Source organism: Pseudoliparis swirei, chromosome 11 (assembly GCF_029220125.1).
Source record: "Pseudoliparis swirei isolate HS2019 ecotype Mariana Trench chromosome 11, NWPU_hadal_v1, whole genome shotgun sequence".
NCBI lineage: Eukaryota > Metazoa > Chordata > Actinopteri > Perciformes > Liparidae > Pseudoliparis > Pseudoliparis swirei.
The window spans coordinates 18,430,938-18,452,763 of record NC_079398.1 but is presented as its reverse complement, the minus strand read 5'-3'; the positions used below and the strand labels follow the sequence as shown (position 1 = coordinate 18,452,763).

The window sequence follows — 21,826 nt, the reverse complement described above, 5'->3', positions numbered from 1 at the left end:
TTCAGGAGCGTCTCCTCTGCTCTTCGTCCTCTTCTTCTCTTTCTTCTCCCCTCGACCGTGGAAGGTAAATCAAAGCCGCCGGAGCCGGATACCGGACACCTTTTATTCAATCTGCGGTCGCAACCGACAGTTGTTACATTACATGCAGATGGACACACACACACACACACACACACGTCTGTATCCACACTGTACGTTGTGTGTGTGTGTGTCTTCACGCCTCCTCTCGCCTGAGTGATGGAGGCTTTTCTTTCTCCCTCTCCAGCTTATTCCACAGCCTTTCTCCGCTAAGCATTACAATACACCAGCGGACGTATGTTTGTCATAAACGTCAGCCCCCCCCCCCCCCCTATAGAAAAAATACCGACATTGCAGTCGTTTACACCTTGAAACCAGGATGAAACGGACACGGCACGTTTAATCATGCGTCGCTCGATCCTCTCGTGCCGGTTTGGTGGAAGCCATAACTACGGAAGCCTAACTAGGCCAATCAAACCTCAGCAGGCCTGCGAGTGGCGGCGGCGAATGCCAAAAAACCCTGTTTGTTATGCCTCGGGGGCCAAGTCTCTCTCTCTCTCTCTCTCTCAGCGACTCCATGTACGGGCCTGGAGATCCACCGTATCCAGATTCTGGGTGATGGTAGCGGATTGAGCCCCGGCAGGAGTATCATCGGGGGGCCTTTTGTGTGTGTGTGTGTGTGTGTCGAGAAAACATAAACGTCCATAGGATTATTTTTTTCTTCGCTAACATCCTGCGCCGCGGGTCGAGCCAACATTACCGTCTGGTGCACATGGAAGAGCTCAATTACATAACTTAAGACTTTCATTAGCCTCTCCGCTCCATTGAGTTCCCTGGGAAAGGTCCAGATGTGACTTCATGAAGGGCCCTCTCTATGCCCGAGCCTGTTCGCTCTGTTCCGCTATGCCCCCCCTCCCCCTCCCCCCCACCCCCTCCCTTTTCTCCATCCCTGCAGCTGTAAGCACTCAGAGGAAGAAAAAAAAGCAGAGAAAGAGAGAGGGGAGGGTGTGCTTTATTTGAAAAAAAAAAAAATCAGACACCCCATAGACCCCCCAATCTCCCTTCAAAAACAGTTCCAGCCCCACCCAGAGCTGCCCCCCCCCTCCCTCCCACAGGTCTTCTAAAGTAGGCCAATAAGTCTTTTAGCATGTGGTCTCCCTGTCAGCCCCGAGGTGGCTGACTAGACAGGCTGCTGCTGCTGCTGCTGCTGCAGGCACGGGGGCAGGAAGTGGGAGCTGGACCAGGAGAGACGCTCTGACAGGCTTCCCAAGTAAACAGCACCTCCCCCTCCCCCTCCCCCTCCGATTCAGCACACATGCTCATACACATTCGTATGTGTTTGTGTGCTCCTTCACATTCGGATGTGTACACACACACACACACACACACACACACACATTTGATGCGTCACCTCCAGAAACAGGGACAGCCTTCGACTGGGAAATACTCTGACTGTTAACATCACGGTGGTTATGTATGGATGACGTGCATCAATTTCAGGCTTTTTGGTTTTGGCCCGAGAACACCACGCCCCCCTTTTTTTTTTAAAGACATGAACATTAGAAATTGCGGGCAGCGCCTTCTAACCCGATGAACGGGTTAACGTTGCTTTGATCGCCCCCGTGTGCAAAGAGCATGACATGTGCACAGCTGTGTCTGCGCCGCTGTGGAAACTCACGGCCGGAACGACACATTCGTGCCGTCGCTCGATATCCAGGAAGTGTGATCGCGGTGATTGTCGCGTGCGTCTCGGTGGGTTTCCAGCCGCTCGTGCGACTTTGCGTGCGCGTTACCGGGAAGACGGGCGGACGCACAGGTGGGGGATCGGTTAGCGCCGTGATTTAGAGAACTCTCCTACGGCCTCGCATTGCGCCTTCCTCTGGGCCTCGTGCTGCTCCCCCCTCCCCCGTTGTTCCTCGTCTCCAATAACAACGATGTCTGATTCGCAGCGTGGAAGAAAAAAAAATCCACATGAGTTCCTATACTCTGAGAAAGTGTTTTATTCCCCCCCCCCCCCCAAAAAAGAGCCAATGTGTCGTTGTTTTCGTATCTTTTGAACGAGTCCTTTGAGGCGAGTAGAGGTCTCAACTCATCGCTCCGGTCCCCGAGGACACGCTCCAGTCAAGTCTTCAAAGTCTTTCTGGTGTAAATGCTGACTAATGAAAATGCAATGTTCAAATAGTATTTAAATAGTTTCTTTTTAAAAGCCGGCCATCGGCCTCGTAATTAAAAAGCCTTCCCTAAGGCCACCGTGCAATGGGGACCCACTTCTTTTAAAAGTTGAAAGGCAAGACTTACAACTCGAGTCTCTCTCAGTGAATCATCACAGCTGGAGGCGACATACCTAAAACGCATAATATACACACTACCGTTCAAGAGTTTGGGGTCACCCTGACAATTTGGTGTTTTACATGAAAACTCACACTTTTATTGATCAAATAAATCACAAAATGAATATAAAATATAGTGAAGAAATTGACAAGGTTAGAAATAATGATTTTTATTGTAAATATTAATGTTGTCAAACTTGTGGCTCAGAGGAAGGCCAGTTTTAGAGCTTCTCTCACCAGCATAACTGTTTTCAGCTGCGCTAACATAAAAATGGGTTTCAAGGGTTTTCTACCCCTCCGTTAGTCTTCTAAGGCGATAACACAATGTACCATTAGAACACTGGAGACGGGCCTTTATACACCTCTGTAGAGACTTCATTAAACACCAGAGAATAATCATTTACCACATTAACTATGTAGAGTGTATTTATGATTCATTTAATGTTATCTTCATTGATAAAAAACAGTGCTTTACTTCGAATAAGGACATTTCTAAGTGACCCCAAACTTTCTAACAGTAGTGTGTATAAACAGTAAGGATATAAGTGAAAAAACAGGATGTCACAGTACGAACACACAACAGATGCTGCACTATATGTATGCATAGTAGTATACAAATGTGTGGCGAGCATATATACATATATATATAAATATAGAGCAGGTACGTGCATGTCAGCAGCCAGAGAGACAGATGAGTGTTATTCAGTCAGACGTTCACAGCCTCGTGTTCCTGCTTCAAAGTCTCAAGTCCAGACAAGTCTGAAGTCTAAAGTCCTCATTTTTGTTGTTTCGAATCAACTCTCAAGTCCCATCGCTGCTCTCATCATCATCATCATCATCATCATAATACTAATAATCCTGTACTGGAGTTAACTGTCCATCGCTCTGTGATGAAGTAAAAAAAACAAAAGGTCTTGGTAGAAGCTGAACTCACTAATATCTCCGGCCTTTGTGTCAGCGTTACGCTGTAATCCGCCTCTTCCTGCCTCCCTGTGTGTGAGTGCGTGTCGCAGCAGGTGAGGCTCCAGGCCGAGCACGGGGCGGGTGTTCAGGCCTTCTTATCTCCGTGGAAGACTTCTCTTTGACAAATCTCAGTCGAGACAGACGCGCACGTTTTCATTTTTTTTACGGCTAAATTCCTCAATCACGCAGCAGCCCCCACGTAGGGAACCCAATATGCACTATTAAAATGAGCCTTTCCATGAGGGCTCAGACTCCCATACAAGCTGGAGCGTGTGTGTGTGTGTGTGTGTGTGTGTGTACGTGTGCTTTTTTTCTTCGTGAGTGGGTGTGAGATCTGCGGTTTCTCACAGTCAGTTCTTATCTGTGTCTCTGAGCCTCAGCCAGCAGATCATTGGGAAATAGACACACACACACACACACACACAGATATACAGAGTTCACTTCACTATTCCCTAACCTCCCAAGGCCAGATATCTAGGCCTTGTTTACAACTCAAACAAGAAGAAGAAGAAAGAAAAAAGTGCTCCGGCCGTGGTTGTGCTCGCAGCGCGGCGACTTCTCTCGTCCTCCTCTCCTTTTCTCTGCAGTTCATCACCATTTTGTCACGCTAGTTTTCATTCGCGCCGAGAGTCAGATCCCCGATACGAGATACGATCGTCTGCTTGGCCTCGCTGCGCGGCGGAGAGAGCGAGGACTTCCTGTAAAACCGCGATTGATGTCACCTTGTCTCTGCTCGTAGCTCCACCAGGCCGAGTGAGTCACAGCGGTTAGTCAACTCTGGAGGTCGACCACGGTCCAGTGCGTATCTGTAGGCGGGGAGGAGTGTATTTATTTCTAGGAGTGTGCTGTCTGTCTGTGTGTGTGTGTGTGTGTGCAGGACAAGGTCATTATAAATCGGTATTGAAATTGGGAGAAGCTGAAAAGCTGCGTTTGGGAAGTGAGAGAGGGAGGTTGTTTTTCCAGCAGAGGAAACAGATGCTGCGACATCACGTGGGAGGAAACGCTGTTTTTAAGCTTCCGCACGGTTCAGTGGCTTAATGCTAAACCTCCTTCAGTATCGTGCATCACACACACACACACACACACACACAGACAGACCCACACATGTATAGGCCGTAAGGGAGGAGGTGGCAAGCTAAGTGTGTGTGTGAAAAGCTTAGAGAAACTCACAAAAAAGTACACGATGGTCATATTTTTGTATTTTCTGTCACCATATTTAAGGGGGGGGGTAATATCATTTTTCCCCATGTTCATTTCTGAGATCTGGGAAACCTCCTTTAGTATCGTGCATCACACACACACACACACATATAGGCCGTAAGGCAGGAGATGGCAAGCTAAGTGTGTGAATAGTTTAGAGAAAAACACACAGAAAATACACGTTAGTCATATTTATGGGGGGGGGGATATTATTTTTTTCCCCAGGTAAATTTCTGAGATCTGGGAAAATTCTAAAAAAGTGAAACTCCCCGTGTAAATGTCTGTCACGGTTTACAGAGCGACTTCACGGCTCACCTTTGACCCGCCATTCTGGATCTGGTTGTGACCTCACTCCTTTTTTTGGAGTGAAAATGTGAGCTTTTGTTTTGACATCCAAATAAAGTGTGTTGGACAGGAGTCTTGACCCCGACGAGGGGAACGAGGCGATTACTCTGGGTCGTAAACGAGGAACGGCTCTACATGTACAGTTCAGAGCTAAATCTAAATGCTTATTCTCTTCTTACCGAATAGTTTTTGAGATATCGGCCTGAGAGAAAAAATTGTTCCGACATGAAACTGCTCTCAACGAGGTCTGTGTGTTATCTCGAGTGACGACCGTGAGGATTTCTGGGAAGAAATAAGTTGCCGTTGGGTTCTTCGAATGTATTTGTAGTCCCATAATATTCAATAGAGGGCAGACGTCTCTACCGGAACTCACACCAAAACAATCGAAACTGATAAATAGCACAACGGGTACAAGGAAAATATGTATTTTAGATTTTTGGGTGAACTGTCCCTTTAATATTTGCTTCTTTTTCTATTGAATTTCCCGTCTAGTCGACCTCCTCCGGCCTCGAGAAAGTACTGAGAGATGGAAAACCACTCTTCTCCTTCTGCGTGGTCATCGCTTTGATTTCAGGAGTCAGGAGCACACAAAACAGGTTGGAATCCATTGTTGGTCAACATGTGCGTTTTCCCGCATGTTGTTCTATTACGATGTTCCCAGATCTCTACGGCGTTATCGTAAGCCTCGGAAATAAACAACGCGAATAACTTCTCGTTATGAACTGGAATTCCAAGGAGAGCGTGGAGCGGGTCACAGCGCACCGCAGGTGGTCCGGTACTCGCTCGGGGGCCCAGTGGACCAGAAACACCCCCCTAAAGCACATCAGTGTCGGATTCGGGGGTACGGGGCTCTCCCATTGGCCCTCCCCGGTCCTCCGCCTCCCGTTTCCCGCTAAGGGCCTCGTTTGGGATGCGAAAAAAAAAAAAAAGGTCATCGCTCGTCCATTAGTGCCGGGCTCAGCCAGAGTTTCGTGGCTCCGTGTTTGTTTTTCCGTCGCGCTGAAGGAGCGTACGTTTTTTTTGTTTTGTTCCTACAACCTGTAAGACGGCGTCCGTCGACCAGAGCGCCGCTCACCTCACCTCTCTGCTCCTCCGCTCAACACATGTGTGTGTGTGTGTGTGTTTTCTATTCCTTTCTTTCCGACAGGTCAGGGGTCGCCACTTAGTGTGGAGGGCTTGGGTGTGGTCGGGGGGGGGGGGGGGGGGAGAAAAGCACATGTGACACTGGATCCGGGCCGGGCTAATGGCCATTACTCGGTAAGCAGTGTGTGTCATGGCCTTCGGTTCGCCCGAGATAATAAGGGCTGCCGGGTTAAACCCACAGGATCAGGGAGTGGTTGTGTGACTGTTGTCTTTGTTGATCTGCAATCAGTCTCACCGTGGAGCAGTACGCGGAATGGAACGCCCCCCAAATCTGCATGACTGGAGAGAGAGAAAAGTGTTACATATACTGAGATTAGAGCGGGCGCGATGACTCAGGCGCCGACTGTGAAGCCTGGGAGTGACTGATAACAGCAGATATTCAGGGGATTACGTGATAAACCAGAAACATGTGTGTGTGTGTGTGTGTAGATTTATAATGCTCATAACACAATAGATTACGTGTTTTATTCTATTCTGTTTTTGAAGGCAAAAGTCATAAAAAAGTTCAAATGAAGTGGCTGGCGGTGAACTTCCCGTGTACATATCACTCTACAGGTGTCAAACACAAATTGAAGAGAAATTTCCCGTGCTTTTAATTTGAAGGTTTAGGATTAAATGGATTCACGTCGTAATATTAGAGACATTTCCTTATGTACAATATTTCTACACTCAAATAAACAATAATCAAATGCAAATGTTATTTAACTATATTTTCGAGGAGTTTAGAAAGTGTTTCCGGCCCTTTAACCCTCCTGTTACCTTCACATGTACTAACATATTTTACCCTCGGGGTCAATTTGACCCCAGCAATTAAAACCTCCAGAAAATTATTAGAATTAATATTGTTTCCCAAGTTTAAGTGTGAGGTACTTTATGTTTGTTTGTTGACTACCTAAATAGCCCTTTAAATATATAAAAAAGTTGATATTTCTTATATGTTTGACAGTGAAAAACAGCCTGGGGTCAAATTGACCCCAAAGAACACCAACGTTAAACATTGAATGGGGTCAAATTGACCCTAAAGGTAACAGGAGGGTTAAGAGGCCGGCCATGATGCTGATTTGGCCCACGGTGAACATGAGTTGCTCTATAGGTAGATACTACTCAGGAAATGAGTGAGAGGCGGGATCAGGAGGCCCCTTGTTCACGCAAATTATCCAACACATCCCCCATAATTAAGTTCAGAATTTCAATATTTTGTGGAAAATAAGACGGTAAACCAGCCGCGATGCCTCCAGAGAAGCCGCAGACCACAGAGTGAACGGGGGGAAGCTGAGCTTTCACTAGACGTAAGCAAGACGGGGCTCAGGGCGAGGTCAAAGGTCACTGAAGCCATACCTGCAGAGTGATCATATGCTGCTGTCAAGTCATCACGGGCACTTCATCTTTTTGTTTGTCACATCTGTCAAACATTTCTGTTCACCACGACGTGCTTTTAGTCGCCAAAATAAAATGTATAAAAGGATGAGGTAACGTTTGGCCTCGAGAAACAATAATTTGACATTTTGGAAAAATATATATGCTATTTGCTTTTCTTGCCGAGACTTGGCCGACAGTCGATGTGAGATCAATACCACTGCTGTGTCTGAACATATGTAGCTTCAGCCAGCAGCTGGTTGGCTTAGCTTCGACACAAGAGGCGGGATATCAGGCCTGAGCCTTACAGCCCCCCCCCCCCCCACACCAAACCACTTTGTGACCCTCTGCACACATGAACACATGAACATATGCACACATGAACACATGAACATATGCATGCATGAACATATGCACACATGAACATATGCATGCATGAACACATGAACACATGAACATATAAACATGAACACATGCACACATGAACATATAAACACATGCAAACATGAACACATGAACATATGCATGCATGAACACATGAACATATGCATGCATGAACACATGAACATATAAACACATGCAAACATGAACACATGCATGCATGAACATATGCATGCATGAACACATGCCCATATTAACACATGCACATATGCATGCATGAACATATGCATGCATGAACACATGAACACATGCCCACATGAACATATGCATGCATGAACACATGAACATATGCATGCATGAACACATGAACATATGCATGCATGAACACATGAACATATGCACACATGAACATATGCATGCATGAACACATGAACACATGAACATATAAACATGAACACATGCACATATGCATGCATGAACACATGAACATATGCATGCATGAACACATGAACATATAAACACATGCAAACATGAACACATGCATGCATGAACATATGCATGCATGAACACATGCCCATATTAACACATGCACATATGCATGCATGAACATATGCATGCATGAACACATGAACATATGCATGCATGAACATATGCATGCATGAACACATGAACATATGCATGCATGAACACATTAACATATGCATGCATGAACACATGAACATATGCACACATGAACATATGCATGCATGAACACATGCACACATGAACATATAAACATGAACACATGCACACATGAACATATGAACATATAAACACATGCAAACATGAACACATGAACATATGCATGCATGAACACATGAACATATGCATGCATGAACACATGAACACATGCATGCATGAACACATGAACATATGAACACATGAACATATGCATGCATGAACACATGAACATATGCACACATGAACATATAAACATGAACACATGCACACATGAACATATGAACATATAAACACATGCAAACATGAACACATGAACATATGCATGCATGAACACATGAACATATGCATGCATGAACACATGCATGCATGAACACATGAACATATAAACACATGCAAACATGAACACATGCATGCATGAACATATGCATGCATGAACACATGCACATATGCACACATGAACACAAGCCCACATGAACACACAAACACATGAACATATAAACACATGCAAACATGAACACATGCACACATGAACATATGCATGCATGAACACATGAACATATGCATGCATGAACACATGCATGAACACATGCCCATATTAACACATGCACATATGCATGAACACATGCATGCATGAACACATGCACATATGCATGCATGAACACATGCACATATGCATGCATGAACACAAGCACATATGCATGAACACATGCACATATGCATGAACACATGCACACATGAACACAAGCCCAGATGAACGCATGAACACATGAACATATAAACACATGAACATATGCATGCATGAACACATGAACACATGAACATATGCATGCATGAACACGTGCATGCATGAACACATGAACATATAAACACATGCTAACATGAACACATGCATGCATGAACACATGCACATATGCATGAACACATGCACATATGCATGAACACATGCACATATGCACACATGAACACAAGCCCACATGAACACATAAACACATGAACACATGAGCACATGAACACATGAACACATGGACACATGAACACATGGACACATGAACACATGAACACATGAACACATGAACACATGAGCACATGAACACATGAACACATGAACACATGAACACATGGACACATGAACACATGAACACATGAGCACATGAACACATGGACACATGAACACATGAGCACATGAACATGAACACATGAACATGGACACATGAACACATGGACACATGAACACATGAACACATGGACACATGAACACAAGCCCAGATGAACGCATGAACACATGAACATATAAACACATGCAAACATGCACACATGAACATATGCATGCATGAACACGTGCATGCATGAACACATGAACATATAAACACATGCTAACACGAACACATGCATGAACACATGCACATATGCATGAACACATGCACATATGCATGCATGAACACATGCACATATGCATGAACACATGCACATATGCCCACATGAACACATGCACATATGCACATGAACACAAGCCCACATGAACACATAAACACATGCAGACATGAACACATGAGCACATGAACACATGAGCACATGAACACATGGACACATGAACACATGAGCACATGAACACATGGACACATGAACACATGAACACATGGACACATGAACACATGGACACATGAACACATGAGCACATGAACACATGGACACATGAACACATGGACACATGAACACATGAACACATGGACACATGAACACATGAACACATGGACACATGAACACATGAGCACATGGACACATGAACACATGAACACATGAACACATGGACACATGAACACATGAGCACATGGACACATGAACACATGGACATGAACACATGAACACATGGACACATGAACACATGGACACATGAACACATGAACACATGGACACATGAACACATGAACACATGGACACATGAACACATGAACACATGAACACATGGACACATGAACACATGGACACATGAACACATGAACACATGGACACATGAGCACATGGACACATGGACACAACACATGACACATGAACACATGAGCACATGAACACATGGACACATGAACACATGGACACATGAACACATGGACACATGAACACATGAACACATGAACACATGAACACATGAGCACATGAACACATGGACACATGGACACATGAACACATGGACACATGAGCACATGAGCACATGAACACATGAACACATGAGCACATGAACACATGAGCACATGAACACATGGACACATGAACACATGAACACATGAACACATGAACACATGAACACATGAACACATGATGAACACATGAACACATGAACACATGAACACATGAACACATGAACACATGAACACATGAACACATGAACACATGCACACATGAACACATGCACACATGAACACATGAGCACATGAACACATGAACACATGAGCACATGAACACATGAACACATGAGCACATGAACACATGCACACATGAACACATGCACACATGAACACATGAACACATGAGCACATGAACACATGAACACATGAGCACATGAACACATGCACACATGAACACATGAGCACATGAACACATGAGCACATGAACACATGAACACATGAGCACATGGACACATGAACACATGAACACATGAACACATGAACACATGAGCACATGAACACATGGACACATGAACACATGAACACATGAACACATGAACACATGGACACATGAACACATGAACACATGGACACATGAACACATGAGCACATGAACACATGAGCACATGAACACATGAACACATGAACACATGAGCACATGAACACATGAACACATGAGCACATGAGCACATGAACACATGAACACATGAACACATGGACACATGAACACATGAACACATGGACACATGAACACATGAACACATGAGCACATGAACACATGAACACATGAACACATGGACACATGAACACATGAACACATGGACACATGAACACATGAACACATGGACACATGAACACATGAACACATGAGCACATGGACACATGAACACATGGACACATGAACACATAAACACATGAACACATGAACACATGAACACATGAACATGAACACATGAAGACATCACATGAACACATGGACACATGAACACATGAATACATCACATGAACACATGGACACATGAACATGAACACATGAACACATGAACACATGAACATGAACACATGAACACATCACATGGACACATGAACACATGAAGACATCACATGAACACATGAACACATGGACACATGAACACATGAACACATGAACACATGAACACATGAACACATGAACACATGAATACATGAACACATGAACATGAACACATGAACACATGCACACATGAACACATGGGCACATGAACACACGGACACATGGACACATGGCCACATGGGCACATGCACACATGGACACATTGACACATGAGCACATGGACACATCATCACATGACACATGAACACATGAACACATGACACATGAACATGAACACATGACACATGAACACATGACACATGAACACAGACACATGAACACATGACACATGAACACATGGACACATGAACACATGAACACATGACACATGACACATGACACATGGACACATAAATACATGAATACATCACATGAACACATGGACACATGAATACATCACATGAACACATCACATGAACACATGAACACATCACATGAACACATGAAGACATGAAGACATCACATGAACACATGAACACATGAACACATGGACACATGGACACATGAACACATGAACACATGAACACATGAACACATGAACACATGAACACATGAACACATGACACATGAACACATGAACACATGGACACATGAACACATGAACACATGAACACATGAACACATGAACACATGAACACATGGACACACGAACACACGAACACACGAACACATGAACACATGAACACATGAGCACATGAACACATGGACACATGAGCATGCACATGAACACATGACACATGAACACGTGAAGACATCACATGAACACATGAACACATGAACACATGAACACATGGACACATGAACACATGAGCACATGAACACATGAACACATGAACACATGGACACATGAACACATGAACACACGAACACATGAGCACATGAACACATGGACACATGAACACATGAACACATGAACACATGAACACATGAACACATGAACACATGGACACATGAACACATGAACACATGAGCACATGAACACATGGACACATGAACACATGAACACATGAACACATGAACACACGTGAACACACGTGACCACATGAACACATGAACACATGAACACATGAACACATGACACATGAGCACATGAACACATGGACACATGAGCACATGAACACATGAGCACATGAACACATGAGCACATGAACACATGAACACATGAACACATGAACACATGAACACATGAACACATGAACACATGAGCACATGAACACATGAACACATGAACACATGGACACATGAACACATGAACACATGAACACATGAACACATGAACACATGAGCACATGAACACACGAACACATGAACACATGAACACATGAACACATGAACACATGAACACATGAGCACATGGACACATGAACACATGAACACATGAACACATGAGCACATGGACACATGAACACATGAACACACGAACACATGAACACATGAGCACATGAACACATGAGCACATGGACACATGAACACATGAACACACGAACACATGAACACATGAGCACATGGACACATGAGCACATGAACACATGAACACACGAACACATGAGCACATGAACACATGAACACATGAACACACGAACACATGAACACATGAACACATGAACACATGAACACATGAACACATGGACACATGAACACACGGACACATGAACACACGGACACATGAGCACATGAACACATGAACACATGAACACATGAACACATGAGCACATGAACACATGAACACATGAACACATGAACACATGAACACATGAACACATGAACACATGAACACATGAACACACGTGAACACATGAACACATGAACACACGTGAACACATGAACACATGAACACGCATGAACACACGTGAACACATGAACACATGAACACATGAACACATGAACACATGAACACATGAACACATGAACACATGAACACATGAACACATGAACACATGAACACATGAACACATGAGCACATGAACACATGAACACATGAACACATGAACACATGCAGACATGAACACATGCAGACATGAACACATGAACACATGCACATGAACACATGAACACATGAACACATGAACACATGAACACATGAACACATGAACACATGCAGACATGAACACATGCAGACATGAACACATGAACACATGAACACATGAAGACATGAACACATGAAGACATGAACACATGCAGACATGAACACATGCAGACATGAACACATGAACACATGCAGACATGAACACATGCAGACATGAACACATGAAGACATGAACACATGAACACATGAACACATGAACACATGAACACATGAAGACATGAACACATGCAGACATGAACACATGCAGACATGAACACATGAACACATGAACACATGAACACATGAACACATGAACACATGAACACATGAACACATGAACACATGAACACATGAACACATGAACACATGAACACATGAACACATGAACACATGGACACATGAACACATGCAGACATGAACACATGAACACATGAAGACATGAACACATGAACACATGAACACATGCAGACATGAACACATGCAGACATGAACACATGAACACATGAACACATGAACACATGAACACATGCAGACATGAACACATGCACACATGAACACATGCAGACATGAACACATGAACACATGAACACATGGACACATGAACACATGAACACATGCAGACATGAACACATGAACACATGCAGACATGCACCAGCCCCGTTAGCACATAAAGGGCGATCTGCTCCTCTCAGACAAAGAGCTAACCGGGCCTCCGATAACACAATGACAAAGCGTGTACATGCCCGTCGTCGCATTCTCTTGCTCAACCGTGCGCCAGGTCAAAGGTGAACGGAGATACCCGAGAGTGACGCCACACGCACACACACACCTGCTCCGTCCTGTTGTTTCAGAAAGCGATGAAACGAACCGCGCATACGCGTGATCTGGGTCACCAGAAGCTGTTTCCATGTTGGAAAGCGAAGCCCGCTGTAAGAATGTGACGGAACTCTTTTCTGTGTGTGTGTTCTTTTATATGTTCCTGCCACATATCAAAGAGCACGCTGATCAATACTTCCGCTGAAACCAGGCCTGCTCGGTTTGATCGCCCCCAGGGGGTCAATACCCCCCCCCCCCCTCCTCCCGACTGCTCCTCTGTGCACCTATTAACTTCCACCACAGAGAAACTCCCTTTTTAGTTCTGCTTTGCTGGGTCCATTTCCCATTTTCTATCTTTTAATGATAACATGCGTCTCTTAATGTCGAGCAGTCTGACGGTGCAGTGTTACATCACCACGGTCGGTAAGCCCGGGGCTACAATGAGAGCTCTTTTCTTTATTTTAAAGCCTATATTTGATTACATTTTGGCCTCATTAAAAGTGTGAATTAGAGGCTAGTCTTATGAATGTGTAGATCACCATCACGGGGATTCTTTTGTTAGTGAAGAACACTTTAAATCTGGTGATTCTCAGGCAGGTTCGGGACTTATTGGGGTTTAATGTCCTTTTCTTAAAGTGGATTTACGGGGCGTGTTGATCAGTTTGTAAACTTCCCTGAAGTACGCTGTGAATATTATCATAAGCTGCATTATGGGTGTTTGGATGTCAACATCAGTACACAACTCATTAGACAGTTTAACTTTTCAAAAAATACGGGGTTTATTGACTTAACTGCGATCAATACTTTACAAGAGGGGGAGGGGGGGGGGGAACAAAAAACAGGTTTTCATATAAACTCACAGAAATTACTGTAGTGAAAAAAACATGGCTGAAAAAATACATTCAACTGTTTTACTTTCTTTGTGTCAAAAATGTGTGTTCACCTCGTCCCCAAACACGTGTAGGAAACAAGAGTGACTTTTCAATTGTCCTCCATTTTTTAAATCAAATATAAAAAAGGCAGAGGCGCCTTAGCTACCTGGAATGTATTCAAAGAGGCACTTCCAATGGTCGAGAGCGGGCCCAAGCAAGAGCGTCAAGCATCCAATCAAATGAACCCATTTGGTCACAGCTATTGCTTGTAATAACAGACGGGGGGGGGGGGGGGGTGGTGTAATAACTGACAGTTCAACAAAAACCAGTCCCGACTGGGAGACGCCCCTAAACCAGTGGGACGTCTCCCAGCAGCCCCCCCCCCCCTTCTTTAAAATTCTACCGTCGACCCAAGTATTGAAGAGTTAATAATGTAATAACGGTTAGCTACCGTTACCGTCGGTTACGTGAAGGGGCAAGATGTCGGGAATGAATACAAGCAAATCTAGTAGAGGTGGAATTGCAGTCCGATATGGGGGAGTAAGGAAAAAAAGTACAATAAATAATCAAAACGCAAAAAAACCCATCTTTTTTTTTTGCATTTCTTTTTTGTTGTTGCTTTAAATTAAGGTTCATTTTTGACAAAGTGTAGTTGCAGAACAAAAAGTCATTGAAGTACAATATATTAAACTGTGAAAAAAGGAAAACTGACAAAAACGTCTTCACAATCTTTAGATTAATATGGAAGATCATAATTTAACATAAAAGAAAATATATTCTATTGTTCATTATCCAGATAAATACAAAAAACAAAATTAACCAAAAAAAATGCATATGATCAGCAATAAATATGTTCTGATAAGTTAAATAAAGCAGTGACAAGCAATAATAACCGTAATAATAACATTAATAAAAAATAATTATCAAATAAAGAAAGCAAAAGAAAAATGTAATGAGTACAGTCTCCTCAGAGCAGGTACTAAAGTTGTTGTTTTCTGTGGGGGTGTAAAATAAAATAGCTTGGAAATCCGACTTTGTCGTGTTGCAGGATGCAGAACTGCATGATGGGAATGCTGGAAATCCCCCCAGATCCCCAGAGAAGATGAAGGCCGGGAGGCGGGGCCAAAGTCTTACAGGTTTAATGATCAGTTTGATATCAAGACTTCCTTCCCAATGAAAAAAAAGAGAGCCAGTGACCAGCAACAGGAGTCAACTTAGGGGGGGGGGGCGGCAGGAGGGAGGGAAAGGGGGGGGGGATAACCAACTTCCAGTTCAAAGACCTTCCTGCAGACTCACCCAGTCCACAATTACATAAGACGAGGCTTGAGAAGAACTGTGACAAGGGCAGAGGGGAGAGGAGGGGGGGTATATAAATGAGAAAGAACCAAAAACAGTAGTCCATTCACCCGAAACACATGCAGGAACCGCCCCCAGGCACTTTGTTTTCTTTCTCCCCTCCTTAAAAAAAAAAAATTATTCATATCTTTCAGGGTCTATTTTTTCTTTTTTTTGTCTTAACTAAATACAAAAAACTGCTGCGGTAGATCTACAGTTACATTAGTGAGCACCCTCGAGCTAGCTCAAGAGGTGGGGGGGGGAGTGGTATCGTCAGGGGAAGAGGGCGGGAGAAAAGAGAGAGGAGGGGGTGAGGGGGTTGCGGGGCGAGTGCAAAGCACTCTCCTTTCCAAGGCCACTTGTGCTGCTACACATTCAAGAATAAATGAAAAAAGAGAAATAACAACAAGTGGCACCTGGAAAAACAGTCAATTCTTGTTCTCATGATTTGTCATTGTTCGATTTCCTCTGTTTTGTTGTTGTTTTTTTGGCACTTTGACACATGGCAGGGTACTTTTAATAAAAACTTGCTTCGCAGATTAACATGGAGGAAGTGATGAGAGAGAGAGAGAGAGAGAGTTCCTTTAACTGACTAGATCCTTGCAATGCCAACAAGGAACCAACACGGTGGTGTGAGGATGGGTGTGGGGTGTGGGGTGTGTGTGTGTGTGTGGGGGGGGTGTAGAGGTAGAGGGGAGTGCCGTGTTCTCTCCGCATCATTGAACTTAAAAAAATTTTTTTAAGTCAACCGGTGGATTGCTACGCAGTCTTTCTTTTGTTTTTAATCATCGGAGATGGAGAGGCGGCTGAAGATGGGGAGGCGGCGGGTCGTATCCAGCGTGGGGGACTCGGAGCCGCTCAGGCTGCCCCCGGAGCTGCTCTGGTAGCCGTCTTGGTCTGACAGAGAGTCGGGCGGGCTGGACGGAGTATCGAACATCTGGGGGGACACCAACATGGGTCTGAAATAGTATGGCGTGCTCGTGGGGGAGGGCGGCGCGGGGGCGTTGGCCTCCGTGCCCACGGGGCCCGCGTTGAGGCTGGGCCCGAACAGGTTGGCCAGCTCCTGGCTGGAGTAGGTGAACGGGTTGCTGCTGGGCCAGTCGGGCACCTCGTCGGGGAAGAACATGGGCGGCGGGGTGACGGAGGTGGGGCTGTCCCTCAGCCCGGCCGAGCTGGAGAAGCCCGCGAAGCTGTAGCTGTGCTGCAGCCGAGGCCTGTCCATCTTGTTGGAGGAGCCGAGGGGGGAGCACTGCTGCTGGGGGGGCCCGCGGCGCTCCTCGGCGTTGTGGATGAAGTGGCAGCGCGGCCCGTACGGGCAGAAGCCGATGGTGTGGAAGGTGCGGCACAGCTCCGTCTTGTACTTGGGGTGGCGGCTCAGGCTGCGCAGTTCGTGGATGCCGTGGGCGAACTGGCACTTGTCGCCGTACTTGCACGAGCCGTTCTCCTCGAAGGGCCGGCACAGCTCCGTCTTGTAGCGGCTGGAGTTCACCTGGCTGCCGGTGGGGCTGGCGGGGCCCAGGCACTTGTTGAGGGGCCGCTCGCCCGTCTCGGAGAAGGAGCGGTCCCGCATGCGGTTCTCCTTGTTGCCGCCGCCGCCGTTGTTGTTGTTGTTGTTGCTGCCGATCCCCGAGATGAGCGAGCAGTGGTCCGCCGCCTTCAGGCTGTTCAGGAACTGGTTCTGGCTGAACTTGGTGCTGCTGACGGAGTGCCGCCGCTGGTACACGCCCCCCACCGAGGGACACCCCACCGCCTTCCTGTCCAGCAGGGCTCCGGCGGGGCTGGAGATGGGCACGTTGGTGCCAGTGCATGAGACAGACATGGGATGGGGGGCGCCCAGGTTGTTGTTGTTGTAGCCGAGCAGCTTGTTGTTCTGCAGACACACAAAAAGAACACACACACGGTTAGAACCGATATCCTGCATGGTCCTCTGAGCTGGTGGGCTACAGAGAGAAGAGGAAGAAGAAGAAGAAGAAGAGGAAGAAGAAGAAGAAGAAGAAGAAGGCTCCTCTTGCATGACTGTGTTCTTCTTGGCTCCGACAACATGAGCGGATACAGGCCTATAGAACAGCAGCTGGTTTGGCAAGTTGCCTCGGCGAGGAATGTGTGCCGGGGTTTTTCAGTAAATGGAGCACAGCAGAGGCCACAGCGGCTGCACCGCTTGAATAAAGATAAATGGCCGAAGCATCCTGCCGAGTGGAGGAGAGGGAACGCGTTGCATGTGCTCCTCAATACTTCTACAATCTACACACACTAGAGGATGTGACAGGGGGATGAAACCTACTACAAATGAACTAAAGAAGAAAATTAAACCTTTCTGACTCCTTAACACGCATGTAAACACAGTGCGGTGAACCATTCATATTTGTATGACCCCCCCCCCCCCCTCCTATAAAGTTAAAGCGTTTCTACATATTAAACCACATAAACAGTTTTATGGTGGAGATAGAGAGTTAGGCGAAGCCAGACACATCTAGTCAATGATTGGCCAGCATGTGGTCTGCTTTTGTGGAGGAGTATAAAAATAATAAAAAGTGGCGCAAAAAACTGCGCTCATTAGCAGCGCGTGAAGCGCCGTGACCGGCTGCCAGGAACGAGACTTTCTTTTCCTTTTTTTTCCCGGTCGTGGTGAACCGACGTGGCACGCGGTGCACGTTCAACGGTACACGCCTCAACAGGTGTTGATTAAAAGTTAGAATATATATATATATATATACACACACACACTCGTTTGGTTTTTTTAAACACCAAGCGGCGCGTGCACCGGGGGGAACAACAACGACGGGTCGGGAGAAGAAGCGCAAAAATCAAAACAGGCGCGTCACAGGCGGAGGGCCGCGGGCACGCGGGCATCATTCCTCCACAGCGGCTAACAAGCTGCTGCTAACATGGCCACACACACACACACACACTCGCACACACAGAGTGAGAGTGAGAGTGAGAGAGAGAGAGAGACATATTAAAAAGTTGTCCAGCTACCTTGTTCATTACTTCGAAGTCGAAGAAAGGCGACACCACGGCTGCGGTCATCTTTGCAGCGGACCACGGTTTAAATCAAAAAAAGTAGTACAAAAAAATAAATTATAAAAAATTAAAAAAATTAAATATACGTGTGTCTGCTTGCTCGCGGAAAAAAAAAGTTGCGCCGGTCTGCCGAGTTGTCTGGTGTCAGCTCCCGTGTGTGCGTGACCCTGCAGAACACCCCCTCTGCCCCGCGCCGCGCGCGCATCGCCTTTATAATCCTTCGCAGGAGGAGCCTCGAGCGCTGGGCGGTCACTTCTCCTCTTTTTCTTTTTTTCTTCTTCTTCTTCTTCTCTGTAAACTTTTTTTCTTCTTCTACTCCTTCCTCTTTTGTGAAGGGACAAACTTTGTCTGTGGGTTGTCAGCTTAGTTTGAGATTACTATGAAGACTGAACACTTTTTATATGATCAGCGTGCAGTGAAGAAGTTTATTGGACTTATTGCGACATTGTGCTCTGTTTATGAACTCAAACTTCAATGTTTAAAGTATTTCTTATTGGCTGACACACTTTATTCCCCTCCTCTCCTCGTGGAAGTCTGCTCCTCCGACCCTCTGGAGTTGTTTACTTGCACCATCCTCTGGTTTCAGCTCCACTCCTCCGTCATTAATGTTCTCCTGATTGCTGTAACTGTAACGTCCCTTCATGGGACTTCCCGGTGAATAACGGGCAGCTAGGTTTTGTTGTTGTTGTTGTTGTTGTTGTTTTTAAACTCCTTCCAGACCTCACTAACTTCAATACCTCACACTCCAGCTCCTCTTGCACCTGGGTGTGTGTGTGTGTGTGTGTGTCTGTGTGTGTGTGTGTGTGTGTGTGTGTGTGTGTGTGTGTGTGTGTGTGTGTGTGTGTGTGTGTGTGGGGATGCCTTGCGTCATTCCATCAGGCATAACCTGATACGCCAGTGACCTCACCGGAGTCGACCGTGGCCCCGGTGACAACGGCGCTCGCGGGCCGCCACTGCTGCACGTGAAAGAGGCTGCGGGGGGAGGGGGGGGAGGGGGGGGGGGATCCTATACAAATCCATTGTGGTCCATCGACCTCCCCTCCCTCCCCTCTTGTTTGAGTCCGTGACGGAGCGCCCATCGGCCGAGTGCGGAGTCAATGTCAGGGTTGGGTTGCAAAGCGAGGAGGAGGAGGAGGAGGAGGAGGAGGGAATAAAATAAAGGCCCGTGCTGGGGGGGAGAGAAGAAAATAATCTGTTAACCAGGAGAAGGGGAGAAAGAGAGAAAACAAGTTTGAGATGGAGGAGGGGGGCGGGGGTGATGTCGTGAGGGGGGAGATTTATGAGGGGACGTTTATTACTACACAGCGCTGCCCCCAGGGGAGGTGAGGGAAGAGGAGTGGGGGGGGCAAAACATTCCCTTTTTTCCCTTCCTCTTCTTTGCCCATACAGAAGCCACACGGGGGAGGAGGGGGGAGCTTTGTCTCTGCAGGAGGGGGCGGGGCAACTTGTTTTTCTGCTCAACTTGTTGCACGCGGTCGAGTTAGAAGAGGACATGCAACACTTCAAACGGATCCAGGCCTATATATATATATACAAATATACAGATATATATATTTTATATGTATATATATATATATTTATGTATATGTATATATATGTATATATACATATATAATATATATACATATTTATAATATATGTATACATATATAAAAATATATATATATATCTATATATATATATATATAATATATATATAATATATATATGAAATCCCACCTGCAGGTCCAAAGGCCTCGTCCCTCTGATTGATTAAGTAGATCAGATCTTCTCTCCTCTGTAGCAGAGGAGATTTACAGCAGCGCTTTTTGAGACGTCGTCTCTATTCCGGCCTCCAGGAGCCTCCAGGAGCCTCACGCTCTACCGCCGTTTACTTTAATCCTCTCACACGTATCAGAGCACTCGCCTGTTGTCGTCCTTCCATGCAGGTTTTTCGGGAGGAGACACCTGTTTCCTGCCCGAGTGAAAAT

General features: G+C 45.6%; 1 protein-coding gene across 1 annotated transcript; it reads right to left on the bottom strand.

Annotated features, from left to right (window-relative positions):
* Positions 1 to 15,382: 15,382 nt before the first annotated feature.
* zfp36l1a (zinc finger protein 36, C3H type-like 1a) lies at positions 15,383 to 20,039 on the bottom strand. The gene is made up of 2 exons (XM_056425806.1): positions 19,812 to 20,039; positions 15,383 to 18,705 (listed from the first exon to the last, which is right to left on the bottom strand). The coding sequence occupies exons 1-2, from the start codon at positions 19,860 to 19,862 to the stop codon at positions 17,617 to 17,619; spliced, it is 1,140 nt and encodes a 379-aa protein (XP_056281781.1). The 5' UTR covers positions 19,863 to 20,039; the 3' UTR covers positions 15,383 to 17,616.
* Positions 20,040 to 21,826: the final 1,787 nt, after the last annotated feature.